General features: G+C 45.9%; 1 protein-coding gene across 3 annotated transcripts; it reads left to right on the top strand.

Moving 5' to 3' along the window:
- The first annotated feature begins 468 nt into the window (after positions 1 to 468).
- On the top strand, positions 469 to 17378 carry APH1B (aph-1 homolog B, gamma-secretase subunit). 3 transcript variants are annotated; one of them, XM_065411820.1, is made up of 6 exons: positions 469 to 605; positions 1982 to 2152; positions 4121 to 4194; positions 5479 to 5601; positions 16140 to 16267; positions 16831 to 17378. In XM_065411820.1, the coding sequence occupies exons 1-6, from the start codon at positions 493 to 495 to the stop codon at positions 16996 to 16998; spliced, it is 777 nt and encodes a 258-aa protein (XP_065267892.1). In that variant the 5' UTR covers positions 469 to 492; the 3' UTR covers positions 16999 to 17378. The 3 variants fall into 3 exon arrangements, with proteins under 3 accessions (XP_065267892.1, XP_065267894.1, XP_065267893.1); XM_065411822.1 differs by having other exon boundaries at positions 16140 to 16262; positions 16831 to 16947; XM_065411821.1 differs by lacking the exon at positions 5479 to 5601.
- Positions 17379 to 25471: the final 8093 nt, after the last annotated feature.

Here is a 25471-nt window from a genome sequence, read left to right as displayed (position 1 = left end):
TCTTACCTAGTAAGCAAAAACACTGTCTGTCTTTAGGACTTAGTGAGTTGGCCCTGTAGGCTTTATAGCCAGCAGCTTGCTGGGAAGGGAGTTGGGATAGCTCCTACTGTCAACGGACTATTGCAGGAGCTGGTGGGTGCTAAACCCACAGCACCTCAAGCCCCGAGTGGTGAGGACTGTAACAGAAAGGGCTAGTCCCGCCCTCCTCCTTCAGCCTGACTCCTGTAACACAGCCAGAGCTTGTGTCAAGTCCTCAGGCTCGCCCCACGTGCACGTCTCCCACCTCCCCCTACTAGCCCTGGTCCCACCAATAGGGCTGCGGGCCTGGGGAGAATGCGCTGCTCTGAGGAGCCAGACCCCCGCCAGTGACCAGGCCCCCGCAGAGCCAGGGGGAGGCCGAGGCCCTGGTTCGGGCTCCAGCCCAGCAGAGGGCGGTGGCAGCGGTGGGCTTTGGATGGGGGCGTGTCCGGGTCTGGGCCAGGTTCCTGCGCCATGACCGCGGCCGTGTTCATTGGGTGCAGCTTCATCGCCTTCGGGCCGGCACTGGCCCTGTGCGTCTGCACCATCGCCGCCGAGCCGCTGCGCCTTCTCTTCCTCATCGCTGGGTGAGCCGGGCGGGGGCGGGGCCGGGGCGCGACACCTTCCTGAGACCGCTCGGCAGTCATACAGCGTCTGTGCAGGGGCAGGTGGGGAGGAGCCTCCTCCCCCCGGGCGTCAGCCCATTTTCCCTCCTCGGCGGAGTAACCCCCAGGCCCCTAACTGTGGGTGTCAGCCCCTCTTCCCCCCCCCCCCCCGACGGGAGATACCCCCAGACTGTCCTCAGCCCGGGGGCTACCCGCCCTCTGCCCCCACCCCATGGCACGAACTTCTCTTCCCACCTCCCGGCGGGAGAAGCCCCCAGACCCAGGTGTATTTGAGGTTGTGACCTCAGATCCCACCTGAGTGTATGAGCCTCCTGTTCCCCTAAAGCCGGAGAGAGGTAGCATCTCTGTAAAACAGCAGGACCCACCCGCCCCCTGCAAAGGTCTGACGCACACATCCCGGTTAGGGAGAAGTTAGGTGTGTGGGGAACACCAGCCTAGTACTAGGGCATGAGCCCCCCAACTCAGGGTGTTGGGTTTAGTGGCACATGTGGGGGACCCCAGCCCCCACTCCAGATGTGGGCACCACTAGAGGACCAACCCTTATTAAAAGATCACATTCTCCAGTGATAGCCCCTAGTCATGTTTATATTAACAGACAACAGGAGTAGGGGCTATTACTGGAGAATAAGGATTGGGGAAGGGGTGGGGGGGTGAGTGTCCAGACAGTTGTGATTCTAAGTTGGGCAAACTCCTGGGTGCTCTCTAGACCACATAGCCATGATGACAATCCTGTGCTAACAAGAATTTGCTCCCAAAAGACAGGATTAAAACCACATTTAGCAGCCATTCCCAAATGCTTTGGCTATGGTAAGAAATATAGATGTCAGCAAAAATAGTTTTTAGCAGCAGTGCCCCCATAACTCATATTGAAAATAACATAGCCCAGTCAAAACCTTTTCACTGTTGTCTCAGGCAGCATGGTTGAGAATGGTCAGTCCACTTCCTGCAACAGTTCAGTTTCCTTGTGTAGTCAAGGCTCTCAAATGGTTTTCTGAAACCATTTTAATCACAGTATACTCTGTCTACTTTGGGGGTAAAACTGTTAGTCTAAGCTGTTTTTAAAATTAGTTTTTCAAATAGTTTACAGTATTAGCATGGTAAATGGGGTTTGTGGAAGAGTATGTGTCTGCTTTGTCACCCACTTCAAGCCAGGTCTTCCTTGTCAATGCCTCTGCTACATTGAGGAGTCCCTTATTAGAGATTTTTAAACACAAGCTATGGAATCTTTTATTTATTTATTTAGGTAATTGAATAGTATGCATGATGGGTTGTCTTCTCTCTCCCCTGCTTCCCCTTCCTTCCTTTTTTTTTTTTTTTTTTTTTTTTTTTAACTCTAGAGGTTTCTTCTGGCTGGTCTCGTTGCTGCTTTCTTCCCTTGTATGGTTCATTGCAGTGCAGATTGGTGGGAGCAACAATGCATCAGTAAAGAAAAATTTGCTCATCTTTGGAGTGGTGTTCTCTGTCCTGCTCCAGGAAGTCTTCCGATTTGCCTATTACAAACTGTTAAAGTAAGTTAAATGTTTCTTGTGTCTCTTAGGCCTTGCCTACACTGCCACTTTATGGTGCTGCGACTTTCTCTCTCGGGTGTGAAAAAACACACTCCTGAGCGCTGCAAGTTTCAGCGCTGTAAAGTGGCAGTGTAGACAGTGCACCTGGTAGCAACTCCCCTGGTGGGGTGGTTTTTTTTACAGCGCTGGGAGTGAAGAGATTACCCTTACTCTTTCAAGGCTCATACTGAATAGGTAGCCTGTAGTATGCCAGCACTCCTCTTACGGCCTCACCAGTTTCTGCATAATTGGGGATATAATAAGAAGTATGAAGTCCTTATGTTACAAAGAGAATTTTCTAAACGTGACTTGAAAATCAGATTTGAAAGTGTTGTATTATATGATGCATTCAGATAAAAATAACAGGCCTAATAGACGCATTAATGTATGACTGTTTTCTCTCCTATAATAAGACTATCCTTGGGTATAGAAAGAATTTAAAAATAAATAACTTGGGTCTCATCTGTCAAGGATCTCCATAAAAAAAAAATCTTGATTGTTAATTAGAACAAACGCCAGTGTTTCAGCCTTATATGTTGACATTTTCGTTAATTATTGTAGTCCCCTGCTTGTGAGTTTTCCAGAATTTCTGATTCCTCATTGCTATATCAGTAATTTAGTTATTAAAAACTCAGATTAAATCTTTGATCCTATATCCGTAAGCAAAATGTAATCTGAGAAATATAGCATCTAGGAAAAAGTTTTAAAATACAATGTTTTTATTTCTTTAAATTCCATCTAAGTCTGAATACAAAATTAATACAGGCTGGAAAACTGGGGGAACTGAGTAACAGTGTCATATGGTGGCATTTTAGATCATGATAATTTACATCCTGTGAATGCTATAGAAACAGCAGTTGAGTGAACATGGCTGACTGCAAGAACAGCAGCTTGTCTCACTGACCTCAATAAGAAATGCATTACATGATGATATAAGTGGCGTCATTTCATGTGACACAAATGTTACTCTCCACTGCTACCATTTCTGCAAAAGAATCAGATATCAACTTCTTCCTTTACAAGTGGCTTCACGATATTTAGGTGTTGGCTAAAAATATTTGCAAAATAATCAAGGTATCTGCTTAGGCAATTTTATTTCAAAGACCAGTGAATGAGGGTAGGTAAACCAGACGAAAATCTTTATTTTTGTTCTTGGCATCAAAATAATTGGTGTAAACCCTGTAACAAATCTTTCCACGTTCTTATTACACTAGTAAACTGAATTTTGCTTGGATAAAGGTTCTTAAGGTACTTGGCATTAATTTGAGGTTTTAACATTTGAGTCCCCGAAAAGAGTGCAGACATGGGCACTGATCCGGCAAAGAATTAAGCGTATGTTTAGCTTTATGCACTGTGAGCAATCCCATTTAAGTTATTTAACTTAAGCATATGAGTAAGTCTTTGCAGGATCAGGACCAAGATATAGTAACGGTTAGAGCTAAAAAAAACCATTAGGAATTCCGCTGAACAGACTGAAATGTTTGGCTTAAGTTTATCCAGAACTAAAATATTATAGGAGGGGCTGGTAACACCATCTATTATGAAGGCTGCCCAACAATACTTATTATAATATCCTGTTTTCAGTTGTGTATAACTTTTCCTATCTTCATCCATATGGTCCAAAATTTTCCATGTAGGATGTCTACCACAGGGCGAATTTTTTTAGAGGAAATTTCAGCCAAAATATTTCAGCCATTTCTGAGAATGAGACTACGAGAAAATAAGTTGTTTTGCCCATGTTGAAAAATTCTGATGACCTTTGCTTTGAAAAGTCTCCCCCCATCCTTTGCATATAATTATTTAAGTGGCTTTCTTGTTTCATTTAGACATTTTAAAAATAAGATCTGACTAGTTTGAAGTAGCAAAGTTGAAAAATAGAACGTATGGACATTAAAATACTACTTTTTAAAAATATTGTCTTTATTTCAGAAAAGCTAATAAGGGCTTAATGACTATAAGCCAGGAGGAAACCCTACCCATCTCTGTCAGACAATTGTCCTATGGTAAGTTGAAATGCAGTCAAAACTATTTAACATGTACCCTAAAAAGTCATGTTAGAAAAAAAATCATTTGTAAAATGTTATAGCCACAGAAAATGTTAACTTTTGCATGCAGACTGTGTCTATTTGTTACTCCATTTTTATTTGTTTCACAAAGTCTTGTAGACTCCAACAGGCATGTAAAAACTTACTTTATAGATGTTCAGTTTACGTAAGGTTGTTAAGAATTATTTTCTCAAATTCAGAGCCATTTTACAACCATTGACTAATTAATTCTTACAAACGCTTCAGGAGCTAGGTAATTATTTTCATCCCTACTTCATAAATGGGACTTTTTAAAAAAAAACTTGCCCAAGATCCTAGAGGCAATTACTGTGAGAATGAGGATTAGAATTCAGGAATTCCATGTTTTCAGTTCTCTGGTTAATCTACTAGACCACGCTGTTTCTCAAGATCTTTTTTTTTATTTTTGAGCTCAGTTAATTTGTGTGAAGATGACCAGGGTTGTGCTGAAATATGAGATGCAGTAAAACTATGATTCTACTTTGTCATGAAGCATTATGTTAATTCTGTATATTTCTTTCAATAAAGTTCAGTCTCTATAGTTTGCAGAAAAAATATATTATCCTTTTTATAAATAATCATGTGGATTTAGCCCTTGTGAAAGATAACATGTTAACAGCTCTGAAAAATGAAGTTCTCTCTCTACGGAAGAGATGTTATATAATAGAGGCAATGTCAGTGCCCACATGACCCAGCCAGCATACCTCAACCTTGATCTTCCAACATACCTCTTATCTTTTGGGGTGGGATGGTGCTTCAGTCTCCAAGCCCATTTTGTCCTTGTCTCTTCTAATAAAACTGCCATCAGTTGAGAGGAGACAATAATATCTGAGTTCTGATTCTAGCTCTGACATGGATTCGCTCTATGGTCTTTGAAAAATCACTTAACCTCTCTCTCCCACTTCCATCTTGAGGCAATGGGGATAATTATATTTGTTCACTTCACAGCAGAATTGTGTGTGTTGATTGATGTTCGTAAAGCACTTTGAAGATGTAAAGTCCTCTGTAAGTTCTAAGTATTATTCTTCTCCTCCATCACAACCAAAGAATTAGTTGGTTTCCAATAAAAATATAATGTAGGAATGAAATGGAGAGATTCTTTAGAATTCTTTTGTCTATGAATATGACTTCACTTATAAAATCTTGCCACCTGCAGGTAATGTGAGGATTTGTCTAAAGACTTGTAATTAGTCTCTTGTGTGTTTGTGTTTGTTCTTTGTATAGTGTCTGGCCTGGGTTTTGGGATCATGAGTGGAGTATTTTCTCTTGTGAATATCCTGACTGACTCCTTGGGACCAGGCACAGTGGGTATTTATGGAGATTCTCCTCAGTACTTCCTGTCTTCTGGTAGGTAAATCTGTGCATGGGAGTGTGGCCTGGTGATTGTTGTGGGGGTTGAGGGGCAAGTGAAGACTGAATTTATTCAGTCATTTTTTCTGAAAAGCTCCTAACATTTCCTGGTATAAGTGGCCCATGGAAAACTTTATTTAACCCATTATGAGGGCTCTAACTGTACTGTGAGATATTTGTGTGTATCTTAGTATACATTTGAATAAACATAACTTTCACTAAACAGTTATATTAATTTTTGGCTCATGAAGCATAAGATTAATTAAGAATTCAGCTTTTTAAGAAATATTTTACTAGTTTTGCCTCTAGACATTCAGGGTCCCAACCACCAACTGATTGGAAGTCAATCTCACATTGGTAAACATCCCAGCATTCGGTGTGTTATTTTTCTGCAACTTAAAATCTCTTGTAAATATTTAAATTTTGGTGTACTTTATGGCTTTTTAAAAATATGCTACTTTCTTGACATGGAAAAAACTTTGTTTCAGTGTAATAAAATAGAGGTTGCAATGACATCAAATTATAAAGAATGTAAATCACTTGGATTTATTTATGTATTCCTTTTCCTTTAAGGGTATTCCTCCCATATATGAAAGTCTAAAAGGACTATAACACAAATTAGGACTTTGGCACTGTTCTTTCTTATTTTACTATTTCTTTGAAGTCAGATCTGTTTATCATTCTGATCTTGATCATTGCAAAACTAGAGTACCTCTTTAGGTAATGCAAACCTAAGGAAAACACATTTTTCTGAATGAGGCTTGCTGGACACGTTGGGTGTTTATCTCAAGGTTGATATGTAAATCAGATCACCCAGATCGTGCATAAATAATACCCCTAGTAATATGAAAACATCAACTTTGAATTATTGCAGAAGAATAGAACAAGAGCAAGATAGATTTCCAAAACGTTATGTTTTGAAAAGTGTATATGCTTTACGTTATCCGTGGTCTCTGGTGGTGTTTTCAAAAGAGACTGATTAGGGGATTCTTTCTTTTAGTGGATGCAAGCAGTGTACATTCATAAAAACTCGCCATTCTGTAAGGCAGACATTTCATCTGGAATTGAATTGAAATAAAATAAAAATTAAAGGACCATACTTCAGGCCAAACTGTTTAAACATATGCTCGCTGCTAGACTCTGCTAGAGAAAAATAAACTCTCTCTGCTGGTGTAGTGGCTGGTAGAGAGAAATAGATTCTTTGTGCAAGTTCAACTGGGTACATTAAAAATTGGTAGGAAAAATTGGGTTGTTTGACTGCAGCACTGACTGGGTTTGGCTAGGTCCTTGCCTCTGTTAGGGTCAAATATTGTTCTGCTTTGCAGAAATACCAGCTCACTCATCTATTGTTTTCCTTAATGGCTTTTGATCTCTCCACCATAAAGCAGATTCTATAAGGGTTGCCAGGAAGGGAATCACTCCTGGCCCTGTTACGGAAGCGTCAGTTGTCCATAGAGGCATGAATAGTGGAGAAGCAGAGCAGAACTGTTGGACTGTCATAAGGTTCGCCCATGAGTTTTTTTTAAGGAATGTCCACTCATTTGTGAATAATTTTGGCAGTGTAGGACATGACGGGGTGAGAGGTACAATAGGTTTGATCAGATTTAACAAATTTTAAGTTGCTCCTATTTGTTAATTGCCTTACTTCCTAATTATTAACATTAATTTGAGTTGCCAGGGACTTGGTTTTGCTTGTTGAACATCACAGAGCAATAAATTGTTCTTTTTGTTTATTAAACACGCAGAAAGCAAAGAACCAGGCAGAAAAATTTTAATGAAAAAGTTAAAAACATAAAGTCTTCATTTCAACACATTCCCTTATTCCCTCTCCCTCTCTTTGCATAGAGACTTACAAAGGGTAAAATGCTTACTTGAAATTCCCTTACACATGGCATGATATCTTGTTGAGAAATAAGTGGTTCAGTCACTTTATGTGGTAGGTGTCTGTTGTTCAGTGCTTTTTCTTAAACCAATAGAACACAGAGAGAGAGGAGAGTGGGGGGGGGGGGAGGCAGCACTAGTCTCTGCTGGTTGTAGGTCCATTGCTGAAAGACCACAGAAAAAGTACACAACATATGACCCAATTTTATTGATTTTGAATACCCTGTATCAGTGGCAGAAGCCTGTAGAAGATCTTGGGAAGAACAGTAGAAATGTGAATCCATAAATGTATAAAGTCAGTCTAGATCCTGACATATTTAAGGACACCATATGTGTGTTATTGATTGTATAGAAAGCTCCATCATTTTTAAACATTTATATTCGTGTTGAGGTAAGGTGTGTCCAAAATTATGCACATTTTTTACAAAAACGGACAGTTGTGTAGCTCACTTCATTGGCTACAGTATTACAATTAATCTCCTGATACCTCTTTAATTAACTATTGTTGCCACTTTACAAAATGTAAGTGTGTGTTTGTGTGTAGAGAGAGAGAGAGAATAAAGTGTCACTGCCCTTGGCTTTTTCTTCAAAACAACCATTGGACCGGGGTGGGCAAACTTTTTGGGCCGAGGGCCACATCTGGGTTGGGAAATTGTATGGAGGGCCGGGGCAGGGGGTTGGGGTGCGGGAGGGGGTGTGGGGTGCAGGAAGGCGCTCAGGGCAAGGGATTGGGGCAGAGGAGGGGTGCAGGGTATATGAGGGGGCTCAGGGAAGGGGGTTGGGGTGCAGGAGGGGTGTGGAGTGCAGGAAGGGACTCGGCAGGGGTGCAGGTGGGGTGCGGACTGTGGGAGGGAGCTCGGCAGGGGGTTGGGGTGCTGGAGGGGTGCGGGGTGCAGGCAGGGGGCTTAAGGCAGGGAGTTGGGGGGCGGGGTGCAGGAGGGGTTCAGTCTCCGGCCCGGTGCCACTTATCTAAAGCAGCTCTGGAGTGTCAGCGGCGCGCACCAGGGCCAGGGCAGGCTCCCTGCATGCCTGCCCTATCTCCGGCCCTGCGCTGCTCCAGGAAGCGCTGCGGCCTCTGGGGGTAAGAGGGGGTGAAGGGCTCCGCGTGCGCTGCCCTTGCCGCACCTCCAGGTACCACCCCTGAAGCTCCCATTGGCTGCGGTTCCCCGTTCCCGGCCAATGGGAGCTGCGGGGGTGGTGCCTGGAGGCAAGGGCAACGCATGGAGCCCTCTGCCCCCCCGCCCGGGGGCCGCAGGGAAGTGGTGCCGGCCGCTTCTGAGAGCAGCGCCCGCAGCGCCACGGGGGGCAATCCCGCTGGCCGGATCCAAAGCCCTGAGGGGCCGGATCCGGCCCGCAGGCCATAGTTTGCCCACCCCTACATTAGACACTTTGTATTGTGATTAGTATACATTTATATGGTGTATATTGCAACCCCACAGCACTTTAAGGAACTGTAAACTATAAATACACAACAAGAAATTTTCCAGCTTTCTTGTTGCATAACAGGTGTTCCTAAATTTCCTGTTGTGGTTAAAACTTTAAATCAAACTGTTAAGATGTGTTATGAAGAAACTGAAATGTTCTTAACCAAGCATCCCAATTGAATTTTGCAATATTTAGTCCCTAGATGGCGCTATCTCACATCATTGTGACTTCAAATGGTTGTGATTTCATGTAATTTAAATATATTGCTAATTTTGTTTTAAGAGAAAAGCTAAGAATTAAACTCTCCGTTTCCTTTTTGGAAGTCCCACTTTTCTCAGATTGCAAAATATAAATATTTTATTCAAAGAAGAACAGTGCATTATTGAAATGTTATATTTGATTTCTTTGAGAGCACTTGTTTTAATCGTACCAGATGCTTTTGACCTTAGCTTATACTTTTGAAATATGAGATCTTTTTGATTAAAAGGCAAGGTTTTTTAATATGGATTTGTTTGATTTTTTCCCCCCCTTGAGATCTTGTGAACGTGCTCAGTTGGAGTAGACCGATAGCTCAGTTATTTCAGTTGTCTGCCTCCTGCTTTCTAAACTTGGATAGTTGTGTATTAATTGACTACATTAAAAAAAAACCCAATCTAATGGAGTGGGGAGAGCAGTGACTCAGATACATGCTTTCCTCTTGTCCTAAGACACCATAGAAACAACTCTGTGAAGTAAAGGCAACACAGAGTGACAGCTGAAAAAGGTGAGCATTCAACTTCTGTGTCAAATTCTTTTGAAATTAAGATATAGAGAATAAATTACCGGTACTTGTCCAAGGCCACATAGGTCCGGGGCAGAACTCAGGTAGTCCTTGAGAGCCCAGAAACAAGACTTCTGTAGGTGGATGTTACAAATCATCAGTCGTGCTTGGGAGTGGGTGTGGTCTAATGGATAGGGCGTTGGACTGGGAATCAAGAGATGTGGATACCATTCCCAGCTCTACCAGTGACCTTCGATGTGACCTTGGGCAAGCCACTTCCCCTCTCTGTACCTCTGTTTCTTCTTCGAGTGATTGCTCATGTGTATTCCACAATACGGTACCGAGCAGGGGGCGACTGAGGAGATCCCAGCGGTGGCTTGCCTCTGGACCGGGGACCCACTGTTGTCGGTGCCCCTGGTACCGGCAGGGACATAATGTCCCGGGCCGCTTGCAGGGCCTCTGGCGTGGAGGGCATCCGGACATCCAGGGAAGCCTGCTCCGACTGGGCCGGGCTACACCTGAGTTGGAGGCCTGGAGGCCAATGGGGACCAAGGACTGCCCAACATGGGTCTAGCCTCTCCCCCGGTCTTGCTTCGGTGCCACCGTGGCGAAGGCCTCTTAGCCTTCTTGGCATGCCCCGCGGACGGGGAGCGGTGCCGACTGGTAGATGGCACTGAGGGGTCGCCGCATACCGACACCGCGGCACCTGGTGCCGACTCGGAGCGGCGCACGGGAGTCGGGGTCAACACCGACTCCATCAGGAAAGCCCAGAGCCGAATGTCCCTTTCTCTCTTGGTCCAAGGCTTGAAAGACCTGCAAATCTTGCAGCGATCGTTGAGATGGGTTTCCCCCAGACAGCGTAAACAGTCCGCATGCAGATCACTCACTGGCATCAGCCAGTTTCTCTATGCCTTCCCAATCAGGGGGCCTCCTGATTGCCCCGGTGTGGCCCAGGCAACATTGATACGGGACCCTCACGAGCCTGGCAGTCGCTCCGCCGTGGCCGTTGCCATCTCACCCTGACCTGCTCTCCCAGGACCAGGGCCACCGCCTCCACCCCAGCCTAGCGGCACTCCACCTCACGGCGTGGCTGCTCAATGGTTAGGCCAGAAGGAAAGGACGTGCTCGGAAGGGGTTCAGCACATCCTCTTGGAAAGCAGGCGACCCTCCACGTGTCGAGCCTACTTGGCAAAGTAGTCTCGGTTTTCCCGATGGGCGGCTGAGCGGGGCGTTTCCCCCGTGGCTGCCCCTCTCCAGCTCAGTTTAGACTAACTCCTTCACCTTAGAACCCAAGGCCTGGCACCCTCGTTCGTCAAGGTGCACTTGGCGGCCATATTGGCCTTCCACCCATCGGTGCAGGGGCACACGATATTCTCTCATGCTATGACTGGCCGATTCCTTAAGGGATTGGATCATCTCTTCCCATACGTTAGGCCCCTAGTCCCACAGTGGGACCTGAACTTGGTGCTGGCCTGGTTGACAGGTGCCCACTTCGAGCTGTTAGCTACATGCTCCTGGTCGCACCTGTCGTGGAAGGTAGCCTTCCTGGTGGCGATCATGTCTGCTAGACGGGTCTCGGAACTTTGACCTCTGAGCCCCCGTACATGGTGTTCCATAAAGATAAGGTCCAGCTCTGCCCACATCCTTCGTTCCTCCCGAAGGTGGTCTCCACCTACCACATGAGTCAGGACATTTTCCTGCCAGTCCTCTGCCCCAAGCCCCACGCGTCCAGTGAGGAGCGCCGCCTCCAGATGCTGGATGTGATACGGGCTCTGGCCTTTTACCTGGAACAGACTAAGCGGTTCAGGAAGTCTTCGCAGCTGTTCATCACTTTGGCTGAACGCGTGAGGGGTCGGCCGATCTACACTCAGCGGCTCTCCAAATGGAACATCTCATGCATCCGAACCTGTTACGACCTGGCGGGAATCCCTCCGCCGTCAATTGTGAGGGCACACTCGACTAGAGTGCAAGTAGGGTGACCAGATGACAGATGAAATATTGGGACGCGGGGGGGGGGGGGGAGCGGAGCAAAAGGAAAAAAAGCCAGAGCGCCCCCCCACCACCAGACGGCAGTGGCACAGCCCCATCTCCACCCAACTCTCGGCTCCGACCCCCGATACACCCCCAGCTCCCCCATCCCCTCGCTCCCGGGCCCAGCCTGGGCTCCGAGCTGTGCAGCCGAGCCGCGCTCTGGGCCCCTCCTGCAGCTCCCGGCCCAGCCGCTCCCGGGCTCAGTCGCACCGGCCCCGCAGCAGAGGCTGCTCCGCTCCGCCCCGCCTGGGACACTCACCCCCGCAGCTCCGGGCAGCCCTTCTCCGGCCGCGGGGAGCTTGGGGACCCACCCGGGCAGGGGGTGAACCAGGCAGCTGGGCCCGGCCCCTCCCGGCAGGAGCGTGTCTGCCCCACGCGTGTCTCCGCCCACCTGGGCCCTGCCCGCTCTGCGCTGCCCCCAGACCCACGGCGCTGCCCCGGGGGCTGCAGGGCTGGAGCAGCCTCCGCGCTGCGCTGCCGGCCCCGGCCATGGCCCATGTGCAAACCTGGGAGGGAGGAGGAATGCCGCGTGCTTGGGGAAGAGGCAGGGACAGGGCGGGGATTTGGGGAGGGATCCAATGGGGGAAGGAGGGGGCGGGGGGGGGGGGCGAGAGCCCCTCCGGGCTCCGCCGGAGCGGAGGGCAAAATTGCTTGTTTGGCCCGCGTCCCGACCGAAGTTCGGTCGGGACGCGGGCCAAACAAGCAAATATCAGGACAGTCCCGATAAAATCGGGATGTCTGGTCACCCTAGGCGCAAGCCTCGTCGGCTGCCTTTTTAGTCCATGGCCCCATTCAGGACATTTGCAGGGCTGTCACATGGTCTTCAGTTCACACATTCACCTCGCATTATGCGATCGTCTCCCAGACCAGGGAAGACACTGGGTTCGGCAGGGCTGTGCTCCGTCCCAAGAGTTTGTGAACTCCTACCCACCTCCAACAGGTATAGCTTGGGAATCACCTATTGTGGAATACACATGAGCAACTCGAAGAAAAGACAGTTACCTTTTCCATAACTGGTGGTCTTCGAGATGTGTTGCTCAGGTCCATTCCACATCCCGTCCTCCTTCCCCTCTGTTGGAGTTGTCTGGCAAGAAGGAACTGAGGGTGGAGGGAGCGTGCACGCCCCTTATACCGCACCATAGATGGCTTGGGGCGCTCTCCTATGGGTACTGCTAGGGGAAAAACTTCTGGCACCAGTGCACATGGCGAGCACTCACACCTATTGTGGAATAGACATGAGCAAAACATCTCGAAGAACACCAGTTACGGAAAAGGTAACTGTCTTTTCCTCTCCCATCTTTTTCTTCATTTTGATTGTAAACTTTTGGAGGCAGAAATTCTCTCTTACTATTTGTCTGTGCACTCTTTGGGGCTGGGACTGTCATTTATTGTATGTTTGTAATGCTCCTAGCACCTGGTTGGCAGTTCTAGGTGATACTACAGTATAAACTTAAATAATAAAATAATAATGGGACCCTAATCCCAATTGAAACCTCTAGATGCTTCTGTACTTCAAATAATAATGCTGCTGCCTCTTGTATAACTGCTCATTCTGCTGCTCATAATTTGGTTATTAAATTATGGCACTTGTAGCATGCTATTGGGAAGCTAGGTACATCCAACATGGGTCTCTAACTCTGAAAATCAAATGTCACATCAGTTAAAAAGCAAATTAAGTACTTTATTCCCAAATTTAACAATTTTCCAGTGTATTTTAGCACCCAATATCTCCTGACTGCATAAGCAGAGCATAATGTATGCTATGTACTACATAAATAGTGTCTAAATATTTCATGGTAACATGCTGGATGTGTGTGTGTTTAAAACATGTTTACCATCCAGTGTCAGTGATCACCAGATTTTAGTAATTTTAAAATGGATCAAACGCCCTTTTTTGTTTCCTCTTTCCTATAACTCTCGTATTCATGGTAGCTTGTCCTAAAATCGACCCAAACTAGGCAACCTGGACTCTTTTGTACCTTTCCATTTTAAGTAGTACATTCAAGAGGTAACATTTAAAAACAAAGATTTATTTTCACCTTTTTATACACAAATATGAGCAAAGTCTGTAAAAAAAAAATATACTAGAGGACTTCAAAAATTAACAAATATACATGACCCACAAATCTCTATAACTATTGTGGGTTCTCTCAAAAGATTTAACAATAAATCCTCTTGATACCTATATCAGTTTGCTTTTTGTGCATGCAGTAATGTGGACCAAGTCAATGGACTCCTCTGGAGTAAGATCTTTCCCAGTTCTCCTCGTTTGGGCTGTAAAGGGAGGCTTTATTCCTCTCTGGTTGAAGTTCAAAACACAGCTAACTCTATTTTTTTTCACTAGCTCATTCCCATTTGAGTTACCTTCCCTGAAAGGAAACTGTAAGCATGGTGTGCTCCTAAAGGAACGTATGTGATGTTTCTAATCCTTTGGAAACCAGAACTGTCACTTCATCCAATTATGTAACTGCCTAGTTGGCATGTTTGATTCCCTTATGTTTTCAAGCCACCTCTTCGCTACCTTATTGTTTATCAGGAAAAAATAGTGTTCTCTGTATTTAACAAACATTCACATTAACAAAGTGAAATTTCAGTGTGGTGTGTGGTCTTGCAGTAGGTACCAGACATCCTGCACCTGCCTGCGTTATTCCTGGCATTTGAACAATTTCATCTTAAAGTGGCATATGACTGTCCATCACATTACTGATATATTTTTTGTGGGGCCTGGGGGGAAAACATGGGAAATTTTTGTGTAGTTTGTGTATTATTGTATTTGCTTTTACTTGTGTTTTAGTTAAATCACAGGGTATCCAAAAATTGTCCTTGTCTGTTTACTTGACTGAGTTGGGAACTAACACTGGTACCCGATATCTTGTTTGATTTTCCTTTAATGGTACCAGTTACATAGCACTTTTATAAAGTCTTAAACTTGAGAATATTTTTAAATGGCTTCCTTTTAAAGGGGTGTTGCCACGTGGATTATGCCTGAAGTTTACATTTTCTAAAAATATAGAGAAATTTATACTATGTGGTTATTTAAAAAAAAAAAAAACCCAAACCCTAAATACTATAAAGCAAAATAGTTATTTGCATTTAAATTATTCCTCTGCAGTTTGGCCATACAAACCTTGCAGCATTTGCCCCTGTATAATTATGGCTCAAGCTATGTGAAATGCAGAAATAAACAGCAATAATTGTAAGAAGTACATTTGATTTTTAAAAATAGTAATTGGACCAGAGAGTGTGGGAGTGAGTGTAGAGCCCACCGGTTAGGGCACTCACCTGGAAACGGAGACCAATTTTTATTTTTATGTAGTGGAGCAGCTTCAACAGGAGAGAGTGAGAGCTGTGCCCCAGAATACCCCATACCCCAATGATTAGGACACTCTCCTAAGAGGTGGAACACCCCAGTTCAAACCACTTCTCCACATCAGGCAGAGGTGGGGGAATTGAACTTAGGTTGCCCACATCCTGGGTGAGCGCTCTAACCACTGAGATAAAAGTTATAAGACAGGGGCACCTCCTCTTCTGCCCCCCCCCCCCCTTTTGTGTGGGATTTGGTGTGCTCTGAGCATGCCTACCATATCAGTCCCCTCATGCAAGATAAACGGGGGAAAGCCTATTTTGAGAATCCGCTGGGGCTGAGGTGCACAATAGCTGCCCAAGTGCCTAGACTGAGGCAGCTGTGCTCACTGACAGAAACTTAGGCACCCAAGGTTCTTTCATGGTGGAAATTTAGGTGCCTACCAGCTTTAGGCACCTACAGAGCTAGGCAGCAGCTGAGCAGACATTTGGGGGATCTCTGTGGCACATAAATGTTGGATTGAGGTGCCTACATTGTCAGTTAGGTGCCTAAGTTCTTTTGTGGACCTAGCCCTTAGTTCCTTTCTTCTTTGTGCTCTACAATACTAGTAAGCAGGAATTTCTTTCTTTCAATTAGTTTTGAAGTTTAAAACCCATTTATTTTTTTCTTTGTCTTTGCTTCAGGATATAAATGTTTTTCAGGTTGTAAATGTGACTTTTACCCACTTTCCTACCTCTTCCAAAATATGGATTTGAAATCCTCTGCTGGAAGACAAGGAAAACAGTCCCTATTTCTTATGCATAGTGAAGGAGGAGCAGTAGATCCAATCAGTTGTGTGAATAGTTTTGCTATGATGCTGTATAAGTCCTGGGATAAGCACATCAGAACCAATCATTTAGGTAAAAATGTATGTGTTTTTGGCTGCCTAGCTATATTACATTTACAGCTGTTGCTAATGTGTGTGCAAAATACATGGAGTTTTGTGTTCTCTTGTGTAGACTGTTGTACAGGTATTAATGGATACTCATACTACAAGTTTGAACCAGAGGTTGTGTGGATGAATGAAAACACTATGTGTGTTTGTACATGTAATGCCTTACCAGTAATGAGGACTAATGATATACTATCTTTCAGCATTCATGACTTTGGCCATTGTTCTGCTGCACATTTTTTGGGGCATTGTATTTTTTGATGCTTGTGAAAAGAAGAAGTGGTGGGCACTGGCACTGGTCATCCTGAGCCATTTGCTGGTATCAGGTGTGGTGAGTTCACCTGTTATATATTCTTAAAGTCTGCTAGATTGATATGAGGGGAGGGGAAGAAGGGAATACATTTCTGATTAGGACTGCTGATCATGGCTTTAATAATCAAACAAAAATGCTAATTAATGTATTATTTGTAGGGTGAAAGCCAAACAAGTGTTTTCACTCAAGCAATTGTTCGTCTGATTCTAAATATCCAATAACTTTCCAGTCGGGATATATTTGTCCTTTGCATTATTTGCCTACCCCATCCTTCTTAAGTTGCCTTTTGTAAGCATTTTCGGTACAAAATAGTCTGGGGCCACAAGATGCACAGTGGCTAACTGTTGAAATGCAGCAACATTTGCAATGAAGAGCTGCAGTTAGAGCACTGCCAAATGCAGAATTTTGGCCAAGACACTTGGCAAACTCTTGATGTCTTAAAAATTATCCCCCTGGCTTGTTAGTATCCAGGCAGAGCAGGCAGCCTGGATTTCTAAGATCTCATCTGATGAAAAGAACTTTGGATGTTAATTTAATTGTTGCTGTTCAACTGAACTATGATTTTTCTTTTCCTTTTGCAGACTTTCCTGAATCCTCAGTATGAAGGCAGCCTAGTGCCATCTTATATTATCATGATGCTTATGGCTACCTGGGCTTTCTTCACTGCTGGTGGCTCCCTTAGAAATCTGAAACTGTGTCTGATGTGCAGAGACAAGGACTTCCTTCTAGCCAACCAGCGCCCCAGATAACCTCTAAGCATCTGGATTTTACCCATCCATCTCTCTACATGTTTAGTGAAAGCACAACTGGTGCCTTCTTGACCTTTCTTGAATGCTAAGTTGAGATATATATGTATTCCTGTGTAACTTGGCTTCTTTCAGGCAGCTGTCTGAACTGCACATGTGAGTGATGAATGAAATCTCCTTAAGAGTACCCAAAAATTAAACAGTTTACATGTTAGCTGCTGCTTTATGCACTAGGTTTGGGCTGAGTTAATAGAACAAATGGACACATATCAAACATGGATAGACAAGATTTAAAACTAAAAGGGTATCTGCTAACTTCCGTTGTGAATTACACATCCACTTTGCTATGGAATTAATAAAGATAACATTTTATTGTGCCACAATGAACTTCTAGATGCAATAATGAAAAAACACAATTTTCCTATGGTGGTTTAGCCAAAGTTAAGATGTTTCCTATTTTAAAAAGCTATAATATTTAATAGTTAGGCTTTCTGAATTGTTAAAATATGTTTTAGAGCATAGGGCAATAACTTCTCTGTGTAAATATTAGAAATATCCCTTCAGGACTACGTTGTTTGTATAGTAGAAATGACACACAAAAGACCATAACTTTTTCTGACTCCTGAAAATGCACTCAGGGTATGTCTACACTACAAAATTAGGTCGATTTTATTTAAGTCGACACTGAGCCTCCAATTTAAGCAAGTCGATTCTGCATGCCCCACTATGCACATTGTGTCAGCAGAGCGCATCCTCACTAGCAGGGCTTGTGTCGACTCACGGAGTGCTGCACTGTGGGTAGCTATCCCACGGTGCATGGAGCCGAGTGGAATGTTGGGTTGGGCTTGCAATGCCTCATGGGACCAAAACATTTGTGCGGGTGGTTATGGGAACATGGCATTAGCCTCCCATGATGCACTTACCTCCCTCCCTCCCTGAAATCAACGGCAAACAAACCAAGCCTTTTTTCCTAAGCCTGAGTTACCTGTGCAGACACCATAGCACAGCAAGCATGGACCCCACACAGCTGTACGCTGTTGTGAGTATTACAAATACCTCATGCCTTATCCTGCAGTATTTGCTCAGCCAAAGCAGGAGCTGCCGCGCAGAACATGATGCCACTCAAGCAGCCCTGCTTGAAGCCATGGAGTGGAGCAATTCGCAGATGCTGGTGACAGTTGTGTATCACCTTGACACAGTGGAGTGCTGCTTCTGGGCCCGGGAAACAAGCACTAACTGGTTGGACCACATAGTTCTGCAGCTATGGGATGACGAGCAGTGGCTGCAGAACTTGAATGTGCAAGGCCACTTTCATGGAACTGTGTGAAGAGCTTTCACTAGCCCTGAAGTGCAGTGATACTAAAATGAGAGCTGCTCTGACAGTTGAGAAGCGAGTGGCGATAGCTCTGTGGAAGCTTGCAACATCAGACTGCTACCAGTCAGTGGGGAATCACTTTGGAGTGGGTAAATCTACCATGGGGTCTGTTGTGATCCAAGTTGCCAGGGCAATCAATAGACTTCCGCTAAGAAGGGTAGCGACTCTGGGAAATGTGCAGGACATAGTGGATGATTTTGCCGCAGTGGGGTTCCCTAACTGCAGTGGGGCGATAGGGATATGCATTCCGTCTATCTTGGCACCAGACCACCTTGCCAAAGAGTACATAAATCGAAAGGTGTACTTCTCAATGGTGTTGCAGGCAACGGTGCATCACAGGGGCCATTTCACCGACATCAACGTGGGATGGTAGGGAAAGGTGCATGACGCGTGCATCTTTAGGAGCTCCGGTCTGTTCAGAAAGTTGCAAGCAGGAACTTTCTTTCCAGACTGCAAAATAACCATTGGTGATGTTAAAATGCCAATCATGATCCTGGGAGACCCAGCCTACCCCTTGCTCCCATGGCTCATGAAACCGTACACAGGCAGCCTGGACAGCAGTAAGGAGCAGTTCAACCATAGGATGAGCAAGTGCAGAATGGTGGTGGAATGTGCCTTTGGATGTTTAAAAGCCCACTGGCATAGCTTGATTACTGGGTTAGACCTCAGTGAAAGCAATATCCCCATTGTTGTTGCTGTGTGCTCCATAATATCTGTGAAACAAAGGGAGGAAAGTTTCCGGCAGGATGGGGAGTGGAGGCAGATCGCTTGGCAGCCAATTTTGAGCAGACAGACTCCAGGGCAATAAGAAGAGCACATTGAGGCGCCCTGCCTCTCTGTGAGGCTTTGAAAACTAGTTTCATCAATGACCCACAGTAATGTGACACTCAATGTGTTACTTACCTAGCTGTCCCCTTCATTGCATGTACTCCCCTGTAAACTACAACCGTGCTAACCGCTGCATGCTTAATGAATAAAGAGCCTTTTCTCCTCAATCCATTGATTTTTATTATGCTCGCAAACACTGAGAGACAGCAAGAAAAGTAAGTTTAACCTGGGGCAAAAGGGCTGATAACATGGGGGCGGGGGGGGGGGGGGGAGAAACAAGGACAGCTTGCTTACACATTTGCATCTGAAGAAGTGAGGTTCTTACCCACAAAAGCTTATGCTCCCAATACTTCTGTTAGTCTTAAAGGTGCCACAGGACCCTCTGTTGCTTTTTACAGATTCAGACTAACACGGCTACCCCTCTGATACTTAACTTTTGTTAAGACATCCTTGGGATCAATGGTTGTAACCTCAGCACAACCCCCTTTCCTGTAGCAACCTGGATGGTGCCTGGACAGGCACCAGCGTAAAGACCCACAAATAGTTTGATTGTTACAAAAGCGGCACTGGGTTGGGGTGGAAGGGAGACAAACAGGAAGTGTCGCCTCCCTCCCCTTTTAAAATGCTGTCTGTAATACGTGGTGATCCCTTCCAAGCACACAGGAGGGCACTCTTGGGAAAGTGTGGTTGTGTGATCCAGAATTCACCAAATGGGTGGATTACTTATCGAATTGCTTGCAGTTTAAGGACTAGCATTTAAAACCTTCCCCTATGTGACCATAAGCAATATCACTTCCCTGAGGGTAACAAAAGTGAAAAGGGAGCAGATGCAGCAAGTGTCTGGGTACAGACCTGGTCCTTATGCTGCAGTGCTGTGTGCCGCAATGATGCCAGAAGAGTTAATACTGGAGTGATGTAGGAAAGTGTCTTTCTGTGGGGGAGGACACAAGGCAGCCCTTTCCAGAAACTTTCTGCAAAGGATTGCAGAGTACCTCCATGAAAGCTTCCTAGAGATCTCAAGGGAGGATTCCCGGGCCATCCCCGGACACAAACCGTTTTTTCAAGAGAGCACCCTCTGCATTGCTAGAGTGGCCGCCGATAACTTGTATCCCAATTTTTTTAATTCAGATTCAACATTAAAAATAATAGCATGTAACCCCTACAGTCTGCTTGAAAAAGTGTACTCACCAGAAGTGCCTTCCCTGGCATCACAGTCCGCCGACAATTGGTCCTGTGAGGGGATGGGCTCCAGAGTTAAAAAAAATTCTTGGCTGTTGGGGAGAATGGATCCTCTGCTTGCCTGCCGCGCATTCTCCTCCTCCTCCTCTTCCTTGTCAACAATGTCCTGTACTATGAAACGCAACAACTTATTAGAACATAAAAAGCATCCGCATTTCTCAGACTGTATGCTTTCCTCAACTGGAGCCTCTGTGTGTATTATACGTTTGAATAGTGCCTAGCGTACGATGAGTTTTACCCAGACACAAGTAATAATGCCGAAACCTGGGAAGTACCTTTTCAGCACAATAGGAACTGCAACAGATGGGTTTTTCCTCAGCCCGTCTATGATGTCGGCCGCTTTGTCAGCATATATCCTCTGCAGCGCCTTGCGGTGGATCACCTCCGACGTGCCACCCAGAGTGTTGTCCAGCCGGAATTTGGCTTGCTCCTCAGCAGACAAGCGGGAGAGTTTCTTTGGATTGCCTCTAAGACTCTGATTGTTGCCAGGTTGGTCTCCAAGACAACATCCAGCTGAAAGGGAAGATGTGTTAGCCATAGTACAATATTACTTTCTGGAAATAAAGGTCGGGTCTACACTACAGACCTATATTGGTGTAACTATGTTGCTCAGGGGTGTGAAAAATCCACACTGAGCAACGCAGTTACATCCACCTAATCCCCCGCGTAGACAGCGTCATGTCAACGGGAGAGCTTCTCCCATCGACACAGCTATCACGTCTTGGGGAGGTGGATTAACTAAGCTGATGGGAGAAGCTCTCCCATTGGCATAGGAGTTTCTTCACTTAAGCACTGCATCAGCACAGCTGCAGTGTTTTAAGTGTCGACTTACCCTAACATTTAAGTGAACCAAAACAAGAACTTAATACTTCTGTAATGCTGTGCACGTAAAACAGGAGGCCCTTGAGAAATGGTTTAATATTTCCACATTTGGTTGTTCTAATCTACCTATATTTCATCTGCTTCCTATACAGTATTGCCTCTTTTCACAAGAAGTTACAGGCTACTAAAATGCTTCCTTCAGGAAATAAGATTTTCCATGGGTGGGAGGTACACAATTGACAGCATTACTACAAAAGGAAGCGATAAATCTTAGCATAGGCAAATAATTGCTGTGCTGAGTTCCATTTGGAGTGTCAATCATTTAACACTCTGTGAATGTCATTTTTCAGATTTTTAACACAGAAATATATTTCAGCCTCTATGTACTAATAAAAGGAAGCATCAATTATGCATCTGCCATTGAACAGTTTCATTTGGAATGACCTAAAGAGAAGAGAAAGAAAGCTGTGCCAAAGCTACCGACCACGATAAAGTCAATGGGTTGGAGGGGAAGGAGTTGGTGATCAGAAGCAGTTACTTGGATTTTGATTCTTGTATTCACAGAGGTTGAACAGTCCTTAGGTAGAAGCATAACCATGTCCACCAAAGGCAGGACAAGTAGTAATGGGCTTAATCTGCAGCAAGGGAGATTTAGGTTAGATATTAGGAAAACTTTCTAACTATAAGGGTAGTTAAGCACTGGAATAGGCTTCCAAGGAAGACTGTGAACTCCCCATCATTGGAGGTTTTTAAGAACAGGTTGGACAAACTTTTGTCAGGGATGGTCTAGGTTTACTTGGTCCAACTCAGTGCAGGGGGCTAGACTTGATGACTTCTTGAGGTCATTTCCAGCCCTACATTTTTATGACTCTATGATCCTATAACCAAGAAAAAAAGTCCGGGCATCAGTATTTAAGCAGTATTATACCATATAGCTAACCAGTTCATAGAATCCCAGGCTTTCCAAGAAATGATTTTGGAAGAATTCTACCTCAAAACGCTCGTCCTCACATCTGTAGATGTGTTCTTCGTATTGTGTCTTCTTGGAGCTAACGAAGGTAGAATCCTCAGACCGGGAAGGGAAGGAGACCCAAGTATCATTCAAAACCTTAGGTGAAGGAGAAAAGCAGAAGACTGATGGATCTTTTCTCTGAGCCATCAGAGCAGACACCCAAATTTATATTATCACATGTTTCTCTGACAAGGAATCTCAGATTCCCTACATCCATTGTCTCTTTTCCTTGGTGAACATTCTCTCCTGTACATACCACATACCATTACGGATCAAATGCTGCTCATTTAAAGTTGTGCAATGCTCCCTTCTAACGTCCTTTGGCAGCCGCCTGCTTTGTCCACTGCTTGCAGGAAGAGCAGCCCGTTGCAGCTAGCTTGTGGGGGCTTGGAACCAGGGTGGACTGGCAGCCCCGCTATCAGCTCCCCGCTCCCCTAAGTTCCCTGTGCTGCAGCCACCCAGCAGAGTATCAATTCCTGGCAGTTCAGCTGTCCTTCCCCCCACTGCCATGTGCTGCTCCTGCCCTCTGCCTTGGAGCTGCTCCCAGAGACTCCTGCTTGCTGTGCAGGGGAGGAAGGGGGGCTAATATCAGGGTGTCCCCCTCCCCCCTGCTCCTGCACCCCGCTTACCCCTTCTCCATATAGAGCAGGGAGACAGAGAGAGCTTGGGGCAGCAGCTGCTGTCTCAACTTCCTGATCCACTTAAAAAGACAATGCACTTAAGAGTGGGTCAGCTTACTTAAAGGGGCAGTGTGCATCTCTCTCTCTCTCTCTCTCTCCCACACACAAGGTGTGTGTCTGTCTGCTATGCTGTCTCCCCTCCCTCGTGTGAGAGGTTACATTAACAACGTGTTAACCCTTGAAGGCTCAGCCGAGTGCTAGTTCATCATTTAGCAGTAAGGCATTCCCTGGGAAATATCCCTCCCTCTTCCACCCTCTAACTTCACCACCTCAACCAAGCTTCACAATCATCATAGCTGTGAACAGTATTAAATTGTTTGTTTAAAACGTATACTGTGTGTATAGCTATATAATACAGCCTATAGTTTTTTGTCTGGTGAAAAAAATTTCCCTGGAACCTCACCCCCTCTATTTACATTAATTCTTATGGGGAAATTGGATTAGCTGAACATCATTTCGCTTAAAGTCGCATTTTTCAGGAACATAACTACAACATTAAGCGAGGGGTTACTGTATCGCTCTGAGGCTGGTTGGTTCCCACTTTCTCCCACCCAACGCAGACTGACTCCTTTGAGCCCCATGGCAGGATTGGAGGGGGACACACACATGTGGCAATCCTGTTGATCTCACATCTAGCTTCCTGTGCATGCATAGATTCAGGCCCCAATCCTGCAATTTATTTTAAGTGGACGGGCTGTGCGTCTACGCAGAAGCCCCATTAATTTCAATGAGGTTCAGCCTCGACGCTGGGGTCCTCCTGAGCAGAGCCAGTTATAGGCTACGTCTTCACTGGGGAAGGGGGGAGGAATCGATTTAAGAGACGCAAATTCAGCTACGCGAACACCGTAGCTGAATTCGACGTATCCGAGCCGACTTACCCCACTGTGAGGACGGCGGCAAATTGACCGCCGCGGCTCCCCCGTCGACGGTGCTTACTGCAGAGCAGCGCGGACATGGGCCGAGCCACAGCTCCGGAGTCCGGCAACAGGGGAAGCCTGTACCTGTGGGCTACTGCGCATGTGCGGGGCCGGGGGGTACGGTGGGGAGTGAGCGCCCCGGGGGCGGGGCCTGGGTCCCGCCTCGCCCTGTCGCCTAGCAACGGGCAATCCCAGATTCCTGGCCCGGACTCCCCCCTGCTGCCCCCATGCGGCCGCTGCGGGGAGAGAGCGGGGCGCGCACCCCGGCGGGGTCCCTCGCACTGCTCTGGGGAAGGGCCCCGGGCCCGGCTGTGAACAGCCATTGGATCAGCCCCGGGATTGCCGGGGGAACCAGACCCTGCTGTGCCGCAGGCTCCCAGTGCCAGGGTGGGCCAGTCACTTGGGCCCAGATCCTCACGGGTTTAGGCACCTAAATCCCACCAAAGTCCTACCTTCTCTGTGCCTCAGTTCCCCACCCCTGCAGTGGGGGTTACAGCCCTGCCCTGCCTCCCAGTGGTGGTGTGAGGATAAAGACCTTAAAGATTGGGAGGTGCTCAGCTCCTACAGTAATGGGGCCACAGGAATACCTGAGACAGACTACAAACAGGCAGAGATATGAGAAAAAACACACACACACATACAGATGAGAAACACACACACACCAGTCCCAAACAGAACCATGCAGGGTAATGTATGTTATAAAAAACACCCACAAACCAACCACACACAACTAGCCCATGGACCAGGTTGAACTTGTTCCTGTCACTCTCATTTCACAGGTCCTTTCCTCCTAGTGTTTGTCACACTCACTTGTTGCATCTTGTTTTAAATCAGGCCCTATCCCTGCAAATACTGGCCAGGATTTCACAAGCTGCCCTGCGCACTCGAGTCCTTACACCTGCAAGGAGCTCCATGGAAGCCAAGGAGCGTCTGCCACACGCATGCAGGGATCCACCAAAGTGGACCCGTTTGCGGGATTGTGTCACTTCCGCATGAGTTTGCTCATGTGAATAGTCTAATTGACTTCACTGGGGCTCTGCACATGCACAAAAGTCCTTCCATGTGGATCAGTGGCGTTGGCCCCCAAACTTGTTTGAGCTCCGTACAGCCGCAGGGGTCCACCCACACTCATCTCATTGTAAAACTGGGACCTTTGAAAGAATACGGCTTTTTCATCTCAGCATTTACAAACATCTCCCTTTAATGTGCTACTTTATAGTAATCACTGCACGCAAGAGAGATGATTAATCCATTTTAATTAGTGATAGCACTGGGACTTCTACTGAGTTTGACCCCATTGCATGGCAATTTTACACCTTCCAATATTTTTACTCACACCACTATGTTGTCACTGTTACATCAGCTGCATTGTAAATGAATCCTAGGTAGAAAGGGGACCCCATTTCACACACTCTCAGGCTCAAACCCTGCTAGCAGCTCCGTGTAGGTGGACGCCCGCAGAGTCTTCGGTGAGCTTCATCCTAGGTGCAGTGAGCCACCCACAATGATCAGCTTGTAACATCGGGGCCTTCGTTGTGACAACTTGTTTGATGATCAGAACAGTTGCTGAAATCATTCCCAGAAGTGTGAGCAGCCAGAGAAG

The sequence above is a fragment of the Emys orbicularis genome, chromosome 10, assembly GCF_028017835.1.
Source record: "Emys orbicularis isolate rEmyOrb1 chromosome 10, rEmyOrb1.hap1, whole genome shotgun sequence".
NCBI classification, from domain to species: Eukaryota; Metazoa; Chordata; order Testudines; family Emydidae; genus Emys; species Emys orbicularis.
Note: the sequence above shows the minus strand (reverse complement) of the source record. Positions and strands in the feature narration are given on the sequence as shown.

Bases quoted from the DNA above. Each gene is read 5' to 3' on its own strand.
- APH1B (XM_065411820.1), top strand. From the start codon at position 493: ATGACCGCGGCCGTGTTCATTGGGTGCAGCTTCATCGCCTTCGGGCCG. The intron at 4,195-5,478 runs GTAAGTTGAAAT...TTCTTTGTATAG, and splicing joins TGTCAGACAATTGTCCTATG to TGTCTGGCCTGGGTTTTGGG. The intron at 16,268-16,830 runs GTGAGTTCACCT...TTCCTTTTGCAG, and splicing joins ATTTGCTGGTATCAGGTGTG to ACTTTCCTGAATCCTCAGTA.